The sequence below is a fragment of the Vigna radiata genome, chromosome 5, assembly GCF_000741045.1.
Source record: "Vigna radiata var. radiata cultivar VC1973A chromosome 5, Vradiata_ver6, whole genome shotgun sequence".
Lineage (NCBI taxonomy): Eukaryota > Viridiplantae > Streptophyta > Magnoliopsida > Fabales > Fabaceae > Vigna > Vigna radiata.
In genome coordinates, this window is record NC_028355.1 from 2,448,754 (window position 1) to 2,463,378 (window position 14,625).

At 32.1% G+C, this 14,625-nt stretch overlaps 1 protein-coding gene across 4 annotated transcripts; it reads left to right on the plus strand.

Moving 5' to 3' along the window:
- The first annotated feature begins 3,429 nt into the window (after positions 1-3,429).
- Positions 3,430-13,596, plus strand: LOC106762261. Of its 4 annotated transcripts, none has more exons than XM_022780450.1 (20): positions 3,430-3,886; positions 4,113-4,238; positions 4,672-4,980; positions 5,337-5,525; positions 5,734-5,817; positions 6,306-6,365; positions 6,750-6,794; positions 7,193-7,398; positions 7,799-8,272; positions 8,875-9,001; positions 9,089-9,286; positions 9,364-9,453; positions 9,845-9,907; positions 10,132-10,206; positions 10,298-10,348; positions 10,597-10,677; positions 11,276-11,410; positions 11,729-11,836; positions 12,422-12,487; positions 13,213-13,596. In XM_022780450.1, exons 3-20 carry the CDS (start codon positions 4,672-4,674, stop codon positions 13,279-13,281), a joined length of 2,430 nt encoding a protein of 809 aa, XP_022636171.1. In that variant the 5' UTR covers positions 3,430-3,886; positions 4,113-4,238; the 3' UTR covers positions 13,282-13,596. The 4 variants fall into 4 exon arrangements, with proteins under 4 accessions (XP_022636171.1, XP_022636172.1, XP_014501545.1 ...); XM_022780451.1 differs by lacking the exon at positions 4,113-4,238 and having other exon boundaries at positions 9,089-9,119; positions 9,270-9,286; XM_014646059.2 differs by lacking the exon at positions 4,113-4,238.
- The last annotated feature ends 1,029 nt before the right edge of the window (positions 13,597-14,625 follow it).

Sequence of the window (14,625 nt, forward strand, 5' to 3'; positions counted from 1 at the left end):
CCCTCTATTCTGATTCGCAGTAAGGAAGAAACTTATTTCTCTTCCTCCTCGTTTTTTATTGGGTTCCGTAGGGGTTTCTGTGTCGATATTTAATTTTTGCAAATTAGGATTAGGGTTTTCGTTTCATTATTGTATTTCTATATTTCCAAACAACCTCTTGTTGTAGATTTTTGTTAACCCATTCCCTCAATCTATCTACTTTGATCTTTATCCATGACTTAACCAAAGTAGCAATTACAACTTCAGCTTCATAAGGTTGCATTTCCCTTATAATGGATTTTCCACCATCTTCACTGTCAACAGAATCGGCCACTGTTATCTGCACCAGATCTTTCTCCAATTTGTCTGCAACCATCAGCACTCACTTCTATTGCATCCGGTGTCAACTCATTAATACCCTTAACATACTTCTTCAACTCATTTCCATAACACACATGAAGGGTGGCAATGGCAACACCAGCAGCGTGAGGATGCCATCTCTTCAGTTTGGGGCTAAATATTACTTTCTCATTATAAGCCAATTCGGTAATATCTCGAGCAAGGATAACAAGAATGGGAAAGGCTTTATTCTGTTTTCTTAATGGATTCTTGTTAGGGTCCAATTTCTGCCTTAAAGAAGATGAAAAAGAGTTAGGTCGTACTGAGGCACCACATTAGGAAAAATCAAAAAGAAAACTTCGAAATTTGGTTGGGATTCTTCTTCCTTACAGATCGGTGGTGAGGACTTCTGTGTTCTGCAGCGAGATTGGGTTTCGATTAGAGACTTTAGGGGGTCCTGTTCTTGCACTTTTAATTCTGAATTTTGTGTGTTTTTTACCTTTTGTAATGAAGGATATTTGATGAACACAATTAGGGGTGGTTCTTTCTTGATGATTTTGTGTGAATTTTTGATTGCACATGTTGGGTTTCTTCTATGTCACTAACTATTTTTTTTAAATAAAAATTCCACGTAATTGAATCACACCTACTAATATCTGATACAGCTTAACATAGTTAGACGCTGTCAGTGGGAAGTTAACGGAAAAGGCTTGATTGCCTCAAATTAACAAATATTTGGATGCAATTGGGACAAAAAAACACGAGGACCCAATTAAGAATTCGACACAAATATGAGAACCAAAACATATATTCAACCTTTTAAATTTAGTATGAGAATGATATATATATATATATATATATATATATATATATATATATATATATATATATATATATATAGGGGTTTGCTAATGAAAGAGAAATGGTTGAGAAGAATGAGAGAGATGGGTAAGGGTTTGAGAGTTTCTTTTTTTATTTTTTTTAATTTTGAGGATGAAAATTATTAAAATACCCTTAACCTTAAAACTTAGAATTCATGATATATAAGGATATTTTTGTCTACTGAAACCCGGTACACATTGCTAAAATGTACCAACTGAAAAACAAACGTACACAAGTTAGCAAACCCCATATATATATATATATATATATATATATATATATATATATATATATATAAAATTTTATATGTGTTCCCGTTTCATTATGAAAACATTTTTTTTACTAATAGAACCAACCCATGTCCATGTATGTTAATTTTTTTAATATAACAAATGTATTATTATGATATTACTAAAAAAAGAAAATATTATAAAAAATATTTTATAATTAACAATTATAAAAGTCAATCATTTTTATAAGTTTATTATAAATAATTTGTTTAGTGTGTAGGTATTTAACAATTTTTCTAAGGGTAGAATTGAAAAAAAAAGTGTATATATCAAAGGAAATGATCATATTTTGTAACTTTAGAAACTTATTTTTACTATAGTTTTTGGTGTTTCGTTTCACTTTGTTTAAATAAGTTTTCTTTTATTTTATGATTTTTTTATTATCTCTCTCAATTGTTCAACTCATTTAATATTGATAAGTAGAATCTCTTTTATGATCATAACTGTAATTATATATATTTTTCTTGGTTTTATAATTAAGACATCCAAATATAGTAACATAAAAATATCTATTGAGAAAATTTAAAAATAGCGACATCTTTCACACAATTATTATCATCCAATAAAGACCATCATCTTCCTCGTATAAGTATAATGAGTAGGGTTTTTTTTGGAGTGGGAAAGAGGTTACCAAATTTATTAATTATTGACAAAAGAAAATAATTTAAGGTTTATTATAATTCATTACGTCATACACTTATTACGTGTTGGGGGTATGAAAGCAAAGTTCTGGCATATGCTTCAATATAACAAGAAAGAAAAATTATTCATTGATGTTAAGAGTGATTAATTGAATGACCAATAAAAGTCTAAAACATCTATTGGTTGAATTTATAAATTGATCTTATATTTAAGAATTTGATTCTTTTTTATTTTTATATCATAACTATTCAAATTAGGATTATAATTTATACCTTTATGTAACAAAATCACTACTTGCATGGAGTAAGTTTAGAAAAATAGAGGTGCCAAAAATAATTTCTTTTATTATTCAGTTTTTAAAAATCAAGTTCAGAAAATCCTCTCCTCTTTATATATATATATATATAATTATTTTCTTTTTTTTCTCTATATTTTTTTTAAAATTTATGATTTCTTTACACGTCTTTTAGAATATTAAAGATTATTATAAGAGTCTTGACTTAAAATATTTTTAATAAAAAAAATTAATCCTTCAAACAATAATAATTCCCGAAAATTTATTATTGTATTGATTTTTGGTAATAGAAAAAAAAAATCACATTTAAATGTTCTCTCAGAGGAAAATATCTTTTAAAATAAAAGCACATAAACTAACCCACTTCACTTGAAAATCAATTTTACATATATTCAAAACATTATTCCGATAAATCTTTTTATAAACATTATGTAAAAATGAAAACAATATTTCTCATTTTTTTATCTAAGTAGCTAAAACATTTCTTTGAGTTTATAAATAAGTTAGAATCACTCCAATTTTAGCTTCTAAAAATATTTATTCTTATTTTTCTATCTGAAATAGGACCTAAATCATTATTCTAATTATAGAAACTAAAAATTGCTATCGGTACGGTTAGAAATCTGGACAATAAATATATAATAAAAACACAATAAAAATCTACGAGTATTACATATATTTTAAAGTAAAAAGAAAACAAAAATATTATTCTTATTTATATAGATATAAAAAAATAATTAAATATATTTTTAATCTTTAAATTAAATATAAAATTAAAACTCATCTTTGTCTATTTTTTTTATAAATTTTTGTTTCAAAATTTAATAAATAAATGAATATAATCTTTAACAAAAAAAAGTGTATTTTGGACTCAAACATCATTATTCTAAAAATGTGTTTAATACATTAAAATATATCAAAATATAAAAAGAACTAATTCTAATTTGGGATATTTTAAAAAAATGGTAATAAAATAGGAGAAGGAGGAAATGGTAGTGGGAGACGAGGGTGAGAAGAAGGAAGACGCTAACAATGAATCGAATCAACGATCCAAACAAAAACATAGGAAAACCGACGTTCCTCGTTGTTGGTCCCTAAACTACAACACTGTATGTATGAACACATTAGAATTGTCGTTTCGACGCCTACGAAGCTTCTACTACTCCCACTACCACATTCAATTTTTTGTTACCCTAATTACTATCGCCAACCTTTTTTCTTCTTCTTTCAATTTGATTCGCATTGCATGGACCATTTCACCTTCTAACACAATCAATTTTTCTTCACAGACCCAGAGAAAAAACTACCTGAAGAAGTTGATGAATTAATTAATCTTAAACGCCACTTCTTTCTCTCTCCAACCTCTATCCCTTCCCTTGCGCCACTTTTTCTTCAAAGCCTTTATCTCTGCCTCAACCCCCTCTCTTTTCTATTGTTTCCTTTATTCCGCTATTTTGTGGTAAGTCTTTTTTTTTTTTTTTTTTTTTTTTTTTGGTTTTGCTTTTGTGGGTTTTCGGATTTCAATTTGATCGACTTCTTTCATCTTCTACCTTGCTCTGTTTTATTATTTTTTTTCCTTTTTCATTATTTTTCTTCTTCGGGGTTCCTGAATCAGATTAAATGTATTTTTTTATGTGTGTCATTCAATTTGTGGATCGGTTATTCACCCTCTTCCTGTTTTTCAGTTTGTGTAACAGACAGAGTAAACATGAAACATGAGATGGTTACTGGTGTAGCTTTGAAGGAGCTATGAGTTTGAAATCGGAGTGCTAAAATGGATTTTTTTAAATACTTAAGCCTGTTTGTTGAAGGCAAGTTATAAGTGGAAACGTTTTGTTTTGGGGGGTTTGTTTTGTCTGTAAGTTAAATGGTGTTACTGTGCACGACCCAGTTTATGCTGGGTTAATAGTTGGATTTTCGTTATTCCTAACGATTATAGTTTGCTGATGCCACTTTTGAAGAGCACAACATCACTTATTTTTAAGCGTGAGAATAAATTTTAAGTTCTACCTTAAAAAATACTTGTTTTCTGCGCATATGAAGAATCGGTTTATGGCGACATGTTGGTATATTTGTTCATAGCTGCCACTATTTTATGTTGGCTTGCATGATAGTAAAGCATTCACATTTTGTAATGGATTTGAGATTTTTTTGTAGCTTTATTTTGAGTGATACTTTCTTTGAATTAATTTTTCTTCTTAGAGAATTTTACCTACCAAAATCATTGTTTTGTTTGTTGTGAAGATGCAAATGGCTGGAATGTCAAAGGAGGAAGTGACCGGTAGTCCTAAATGGGGTGCTTCAATTATTATGCAGACAACAGAGGATGTGGCTAGAGCTGTTGCTTCTGCTGTGAATTCCCCAAGGCCATCTGTTATATATTCATCAAAAAATGATCAAGGTGGAAATCAACTTCAAAGGCTGCAGTATCAAGTTACAAAAATGATAAAAGGATTTTCTCGCCCTTCTGAAGTTAAATATAATAATTACAATCCGGAAATACTGACAACTCAGAAGCGTCAATGGGCTGCAAACTTTCAGTTACAGTACTTGGTAGAACTAAAATCTTCTTATGGAATCATTAGAAGTCAGAACTAGATGTTTGTTGCACTCTTTTTAGTGTAAACTATAAGGAAATTTAAGTTGGTTGATACTGTTGGATTTTTAGTACTAGGTTTTAAATACTTTTCCTCTTTGTTCTTTATTTAGCAGTTTGGCCCAAGCATGAATTACTTGAACGTTTAGATGTTCCCCCTTTCACCTTAAACCATCATATCTGCATATGCTTCTTCTTCTTCTTGCTAACCGTCATCATCAACGTTTTTAGATTTGTGCCTTCTTTTTGACTCGGCACATAAACTCATACTAACTTGTTCCCAGATTCTGATAGACTCCCTCATATTTTACAGGACCATAGGTCATGGAAGGAGCCAACAAAGCTGTTTGAAAGCATGGTGGTTGTTGGACTTCATCCTAATTGTGATATTCAGGCACTGCAAGCGCAACATTTCTTAAGAAAGTCTGAAGGCCCTGGTAAATTAAGAAGTGCTCTTGGTTATCAGAATCAATCCCGTGTGGGGCCTATTCTTGAACCTCAGGTTTTGATAATCAGATACATAAATTGAATTACCATTACTATAACTGTGAGAATTATTCTTACCGCCTCTTGTCCTATAACTTTTTTTTTTTCCGACACCATTATTGCCGTGTCCACTCTACAAAATTTCATTGGCTGCTATTCTGAATATTAGTTTTGTGTTCAGATGTATTGGTATCAAACAAACTTTATGTTCATTTTCTTTCCAGGTCTTATTTGTTTACCCTCCAGAAAAACAGCTGCCTCTTAACGACAAGGATCTTCTCTCTTTCTGCTTCCCAGGAGGCTTGGAGGTTAGGTGTATGCACAATGAACTTCTAATTTCCCCCCTACATGTTTTTTGCCATTATTGTTACTATCAACATCTTCAGCACCATTATTAAATAAGCTCAGACTACTTTTATAAAGTTGTAAGTTGTTTTCATAAGCTAGAAAACAGTTTATGAAAGTATCATAAGCCATCTGCATAAGCTCTCCCATAAACTTTTCTAAGTACTTGTGCTACAATTCAAAATAAGCATTAAAAAAGCTCTTCCAAATAGGTCAAAGAGAACAGCGTTGTTATCAAATAAAAACCTACTTAGCTTAGGTACCCATATACAAAAAGTATCTTGACGAATCTGAGTGATCAATATTACTTTGTATTTATTTTTTGGCATCAATTATCTGATACCTAATTTTAGTTGAAGTATCTGCAGTGAGTTAGATTTATTTATTTTTGTGTCAGTAACTTTTGTGGAGCTCATACTTAAGTTTTTCTTTTTCCTGGATCTGATTTTAGGTTAATGCTGTTGAGAGAACACCTTCCATGAGTGAATTGAATGAAATTCTTTTTGGGCAGGTATTTATGAAATGTTTTTCTTCCAGTAATATTATGCAGTGTGCAAATTTTCTTAGAATTATATTATTTTGGCTTCATTTGGCCAATTAGTAACAAGCAGTCTGAAATTATATATCTCTTTGTCAATCTGGTTAGTTTACATCAGCAACTTCATTGTATACAAAGTCCTAGCATGTTTGTTTTATTGTTAACATGCGATCCATTCTACTTCCACTCCAATCCATATCTCTACTATCATTGAGTTCTACCTACGTTTGAGGCTTCCCAACTTGATAACAAACACACTATCAGTATATTAGATTACCAACTTGTATGATGAAGCTGGGGAGTGTTTAAGTTTTTAAACACTGGTGCTCACCTGTGTTTGTGTATTGATTTTTGCAGGAACACCTTAAACAAAGGGATCTGTCTTTTGTATTTAGACTACAGGTAACTTAAGTGATCTAATCATTACTTTGTTTCATCTTTCTTATATTTTCATATACTAATGTTTCCTCTCTTTTCCTTACATCAATATATTATTCTGAGGATGAAAGTTGGATTGTATATTTTTTAAACTTTCCGAAATGTATTTTGGAATTATATATTTCACAAATGGAATCTGCTAATTCATGCATTTTTATTTTTTACTTGTCCAATGCATCTTTCTAAATTATTCTTAGAAACTGAAAAGGAGTTACTGTTCACAATTATGTAACCACTCAGTTACTCCCATTCAAGCTTTGAGGTTTTCCTTGGGTTCCCCTTAATGTTTCTTGTTTTTTTATTTTGTACTCATTTCTGTACTAACAATGCTGCTTTCTTATGGGCATCTTTTAATGCAACAGGGTGCTGATAATTCAACTCTTTATGGATGCTGTGTCTTGGTTGAAGAGTTAGTGCAAAAACCCTCTGGATTGCTCTCCCTGATTTCTGATAAACGGTCAAGCTATTCTCCTCTGAAACGCGAACGGCATATATTAACTACACAAAGATGTTACTGCATTCTCTCAAGGCTCCCATTTTTTGAATTGCACTTTGGTGTTTTGAACAGGTAGGTTGGTGATGTTTGACATATCTTGTCATTTATTGTATTAATTTTTTGAAGAACAGTTGTTAGTATTGGCTGGGTGTGTCTTTTATGCACCAAAGTGTGTCAAGTAATTAGTGATCTGGTGGGATTTATAGGATTAATGTGCAGTATTGAAACATTAGTGCTAGTAATTTGTATGTTTGTGGAAATGGACTTGTTGCTGTGATTGCTTAAATATTAGTTTATTTAGTACTGTTAGCATTATTGTGTGCTGTTTATCTTGGTGTTTGGTAAAATTATTGGAATTATGCATTTTATATGTTCACATTTATTGTGTTAGAATTGTTGGCAATCTAGCTTGACAGTATATGTCCCACACTTTATGGTTTTTGTTTGATTTATTGTGCTGATATCTTTGTAGCATCTTCATGCAAGAACGACTAGATCGCTTGACGAAAAGCATTGGAGATTTAGATTTAGAATATGTTGAAGATAGCTGTGGGCAAGACAATTTTGGGGAAGATTCAGAATGCATGTTGGTGAATGATAGATTAGAAGATAGACATGATGACAGTCCAACGGTTTCCCAATCAAGCCTAAGAAATTCCTCACTGGAAATCATTGAGGGTGATAGTAATTATCCCAAGAAAGAAATAGTTAATGTGGAGCTGCATATATTTAATGATAGAGTCAATGATGGCAATGATGTGCCTTGTGATCTTGCGAAGGATAAAAAAACTGTTAATGAGGAATCTGCCCCTACGAATGCTGAGGATTGTGATTTGTACGGAGATGCTTTTGTAACAAATAAACAGTCAGAAGATAGGCGTTTACCCAATGCTATTCTACCACTCTTGCGGTATTGCCAGTATGAAAGCTCTGAATCTTCCTGCAGGTACAAGACTTTGTCATTGTTCAGTGCATTTAGTCTATATTTATGTAAAGTCAGCATATGTAATGGTGTTCACTGTGCTTTGACTGATGTCATAGATGTGCTTTGTCATTGTTCAGTGCATTTAGTCTATGTTTATGTAAAGTCAGCACATGTAATGGTGTTCACTGTGCTTTGACTGATGTCATAGACGTGCTTTGTTTTGTGGTCATATCTGAAAGTGCTAATATCAATATCTTCTGTATGATTTGTTTGATGTACTTGATTCTCTATATGTTCAAACAATTTTGTTGTTTATTTCTTAAAGTCAATTGACAGCAGATATGTTGGTTGATTTTTTATTAACTAGTGTTCGTTACTATTATGTTGTCTGGTGTATTCTTGCATATGTTTTGCGGAATGCATTGATGAGGAATGACTCTTTATGCAGTTATGTTTTAGTGTGAATACGCCGTGGTATATTATATTTTTGTTGCCTCTTCCAAATGTTTAAATAAAGTATGGCTATTTTATGCTGCTTTCTAGGTTCACCCTGTGAAGGATATTTTAGTCATAATCTGTTCATTTCTTATAAATGATACATCTTAAACATCTCCTTCTTGCAGTTTTCAGGGTTCTCCTTGTGATGACAGGAATTTCAGGAGTGACGCCGATGATACTGAGACAGAAGAAGCTTCATTCTCTGGTCAAGAGGATTTAAATGACCTAAATGGTATTCTTGAGTGGGCTAAGGTTCGTAATTTTAAATGCATTTTGTCCTGTTATTTGTTTGACTGCGTGTTGATATCTATAGCTGATGTTATTTTTATCAATTCCCAGGCAAATAACTGTGGATTATTACAGATTATAAGTGAGTATTATTGCTTGAGTTGCCCTGCAAGGGGCACATCAATTAGATTTCATCCTTTGGATCACCTGCATCCCTTAGAATATCATAGACCAGATGAGGCAATTCTACATCTTGCCGGTTCAATTGTTGATTTGAAATCTTTCAATGCAGGTCTGGAATTTGCAGAGGTAAGTTACAGTGATTGTTTCGTGTTTGATAGTCATAACCTCATGAAAATACTTCATTTTTTGTTTGTTCTTCTCAGGCTCATAATTCTCTTCTGGCTGAGGAGGAGGCAACTGCATTATCTACATGGGCTGTTGGGTGCATGTGTGGTACCTTGAGACTTGAAAATGTAAGTTCTGTTTTACCTTGTGATTGTCTTATACCAAATATCTCAACATTTGTGGAAAAAACTGATTTAACTTTAGTGCCATTTTCATAATTCGTCAGCAACTTTAGAAAGCAGAGGTTATGGGAGATATTACATAGATTTCAACTGATTTACGGGAAAGGAAAGCAATTCGAAAAATTAGGATCTATACATGATAATAAATTAACACAGCTGCAAAAAGAGTTGAAGGACACATGATTAAACAAGAAGTAAGCATAGATGGAATTAAAATATTGCTGATCCATTGACCCTGGAGTTGGAATTTATTGATTGTGTGTAGAAGTTTCATAATGTTTGTCCAGGACTTTTACAGCTACATGTTGGCTTGACTGGTTTTATGTCTATTCTGCAGGTGTTAGCATTTTTTGCAGGAGCTTTACTGGAGAAGCAGATAGTCTTTGTCTGTTCTAATTTGGTATGTCTTGTGGCTCAACTTATGTCAGTAATGGTATTGTGAATATTATTTATTTTCTCTATTCAATGTTATATTAATACTAATGTTATCTTAGCCATTGATTGGATACCTCTATAAGATTGGCTGATTTAGAGACTTTAATTTTCAGAAATAAGCATCGCACTTGAATTGTTGACATTTCACAATAATCCTTAATGGAAGCAATTTGATTCTTTTATGATCAGGGAATCCTATCTGCGTCAGTTTTATCAGTTATTTCACTAATCCGGCCCTACCAATGGCAAAGCTTGCTAATGCCGGTTTGGTTCCTCTCCTTTCATATTTAAAAATCAGTATGGATTTTAGTATCACTTCTCGATTATAGAATTTGATAAGAGCATACTCTTCTAGGTTCTACCAAATGACATGCTTGAGTTTCTGGATGCACCTGTGCCTTACATAGTGAGTATTCTGGTCTTGCTGTACTATAACATTAATACTTGATTTGTTTGCATAGATAATGATATTGAATATAGCGTGTTGGAGCTTGTGAAATTCATTTAATAATATCTTCTATAAATTGGAACATTAATATTAGAGTGATTAGTGTGGTATGTAGTTATATTTGGTTTCAAGTGTTTTATTTTGTGGCCTTTTATATTGATGATAACATTTATCATAACTGACTTGCCACAAAATTGGTACTTTAGGTTGGTATCAAAAACAAGACCAGTGAAGTTCAGTCAAAGTTAACTAATAACGTTATCCTGGTTGACGTCAACAGGAATCAGGTCAGCTATTTCCTTTTCTTTTTCTATTCTCGAATGCCATGAAACATGGTCTTGATCCCCTTCCCCAAAAACAATGTTGTATTGTATTTGTTAAGAAATTGTATGCATGGCTACTTCTCTCCTATTGTCTTGCAAAATTCTTAGTTAAACATGAATGAAACGTTACTCTGCGTTGTGGAATTCATACTGCTCGATTACTATCATTTGCTCATTTATGTTTTCATATTTGGTGTTCCTTTGAAATTATCTTTTATCAAATTCAGTTTTTTTCTTTATTTGGTCAGCCCAACATCTACTCAATATATTCAACCCCACTGAATTAGTTATACAAAGGGTGTTTATATATTGCACCCTAACTAACTGAGGTAGTTAGAGTCTGCATCTGTTAAAAAGTAAAGAGTTGTGACAATACTTTTGTACAACGAGTAAACTAAAGAAACAGAGTAACACTATATAATGACAAGATAAGAAAGTAATATGTTTGGATGATATATTGTTGGTTTATGTGAGTTGTATTCTAACTTCTATCATACTTTATTTTCAAGTTATAGCAATATAAACATGATCTCTTACAACAAATGCTGTTTTTTCACTATAGGTGAGGTCATCAACAATACCTCAACTGCCAAGGCAGAAAGAGTTGATCGCTTCTTTGCGCCCTTATCATGCAACTCTGGTGGGAGAAAGTTACTTGGGTAGGAGAAGGCCAGTATATGAATGCACAGAAGTGCAGGTGGGCATCTCTTAATTATCACTCCTTCCTTATACATTATGCTCCCGTATCTCCTATGTTTCTTTCTCTCGCTTTTTTGGTCAGGTACCAATTTTAAAAAATCGGTTACTCATTTGCCTAATAACTTATTATTTTATCAAAATTTAAAAAAATACAAGTAGTTTGTGATAGGTTTATAGAATGTCATATTGTCAACAATCTGTTATTCATAATATAAAAAAGTTAAGAATTTAAACAATCAATAATTCATATTTTTGTCACATTGTCAAGAGTCATGTCAGCATAATGTTACATCATCTTGTGTTGTTTTTCCAACAGGTAGAAGCTGCCAAGGGGTTCTTATCGGTGTTAAGGACTTATTTGGATTCCCTTTGCCATAACATTCGTTCTCATACAATAACCAATGTACAATCCAATGATGATAAGGTCCGTGTTTTCTCTTAACAGCAAACAACATTGCATTTTTATGGGTAATCTATATATTTTTTCCAATTGTGTCTAATGTCTCACCTTTTGAAAATAAGGATTTAATCAAAGGGCCTACACTTATACACTGGTTAAATTTATTGGTTCTACTTTATAGTTTGTCCTTTAACAAAACAAGCACCATAATTCTTTAGAGGGCAATCTTTTAATACTACCCTTACAACTACTTTACCTTCTTTTCCTGAAAATTCTTTATTGGCTAAAATTAAGTTCAGCGACATGGCACTGATGATTAAATTGTTCGTCTATACTTGTTTTCTTGGTCTCTTTATGCAAATTTACGCTAGGTTTTTCTAAATTTGCTGGCATTGAGATGTAGAATGATCATATTCTTAAGTTCGATAAGCAGAATTAAAATATAATTAAAACAGGATTATGTAAATTGAATAGTTCTAATTCATATACGTATCATAGTTTGCAAATATTTACTTGCATCGAAATTAACAGACTTTAGCTCACAATTTAAATATATGAATGCTTGTACTTTAGCTCACAATTTAAAGATATGAATGGTTGTACTTTCAGGTATCCTTGCTTTTGAAGGAGAGTTTCATTGACTCGTTTCCTTATCGTGATAGGCCTTTCATGAAGGTTTGGCTCATGAACTTTATTTATGCTAATTCTATAAAAAGTTATCTTCATTTACTTTCTGGTTTTAAAGACCGGAGACTCCCAGAATTTATTTGATTTTGAATTTCTCAAGTCCAATTCCAAAAGCTATATTTATGTGAATATGATTCAAACAGTTTCATGTTGTAGTTTTTCTAGCTAAATTGTGTTAGTGCTTGACAGTTATTGTAATGCTTTATATTTGAGGTTTGGTCAATTTATTTTCAACTATTGAAGGATATCTATCTATCATCTATAGCCCATGACAAGCTTCTGTCTATTGGCATCAGGCCAAGCCAGGGTGTTGAAGGGTTTTGCTGAAGTCTTGAGATTCATGTGGAACCTTTACCATGTGACTGTTGAGTATCTTGTACTCTTGAAACATATGTGGCTAAAAATAGCTACTTGTCACCTGGATTCGATGTAGTTCTTGATTGGGGAATTTGACTTGTTCTAAAGTCAAGTAAACACGTGATTGCTGTGTTCTCATCTGCATCCATCTACTTGTTAACGTGACCAACCATGTGCATAATAAGCAATAATTCTTTATAGATAGACATACTTATTTGTCAGCTTGCTTAAATATTTTTGGCATGTTTATCATATTCATGTAATTTATTGAACGTCTAAGCAGAACTTTTATGTTTTTGGGTATTATTCCCAGTTTACTAATTCGGTTTTTTCCTTTGTTGTCTTTTGCCAAACAGCTTTTTGTGGATACGCAGCTCTTCTCTGTGCATACAGATCTTGTTCTCTCTTTCTTTCAAAAGGAATAGAGCTATTTGGGAATATTACTACCATGCAAAGCTTGAACGCAAGTTCATTGTTGTATAATTTCTCTAATTATGTATGAGTTAAAACTTTCTCCTTATATGTAACGAAAAATTCCACTAGCATAGGCTTGTTGCAGAACTTGTATATAATTAGTTAGATAGTATATTTAGCCTTAATAAGTGCTATTAAGGTTTCACTCTATGTAAATGACAATTTTTGTTTCATACACCAAAAGTGAAAGTTTTATTCTTACATTATGGATGTCATGCAATATGTTTAAATGATTCAAGATATAATGCAGAAGTTTGTAGCAGAAATGCCGAATACGTTTTTAAATTCTTATAAAACATTTGCGAGGACCAACGAATATTCATCATAAATGTGAGACCTACGTTTGATTTTTGTAATGATGTTCCTCCAATTCCAAGCATTTTAACTAACATTTTTGGGTGAGACAATAATAATTACATGAGATCCATCAGAGACAGATTAAATTTCATTACCTTAAGATGGTATTAACCTATCTGACCATGAACCTTATATATAGAAATTAGATACAAGTCATTCACATAAATTAATAACAATAATAAAGATACTGTATTTTTTTCAAAAGAACCTTAGTCTTTTAACAAATACATTAATTGGAGTGTAATAAACAAAGCAGTTAATTTAAAGATAAATTAAGAAAAGAAATTGTTTGTGTTGATTTTGGAGAGTTAAGACATGAGTCAGAAGAGGAAGATTTGATTGAGTGATTCAAAGACAGTAAAAGTAAAGGTTCCTTCCGTGTCTGGTGATCCATGGCCTAAATGGGTGATTGGTAGCAGACATGGTCCCAAAGGAAACAGACATTTTTGCTGCATCATGGTTTCTATCATCCTCATGGGGACCAAATTTTATTAGATTTAACTACCCTCAAGCTACTTTAGGTACTTTCCTCACTGCACATGACTGACTCCTGATGCCAAATATTTCTTCAATGCATTCTCTCACCTTGTCGTCTTCTAACATGGTGAGAATGTGAACCCCGTTTATGCATCATTTCTCAAGTTCTTTCACACCACCAAGTTTAAAATGAACCTCAACACTTAAATGCTCCTGCTACTCCTGCTCCTCCTGCTCCTCCTGTTGCCCATAGCATTGTTCAAAATACACGTAAAGGCAAGTCACGTGGTAATCTCAACCTCTTCATAACATTTTCTGCTCCTCATTATTACTGTTTTTCCAAAACAAATATCAAAGGAACAATGAAACCAATGAGATCTTAAATGGGCCATTTTCATATCACCTTTTTCAAAACTTCAACTTACAATGCATCTAACAAATTTCTTCTTTGAAAAATAGCC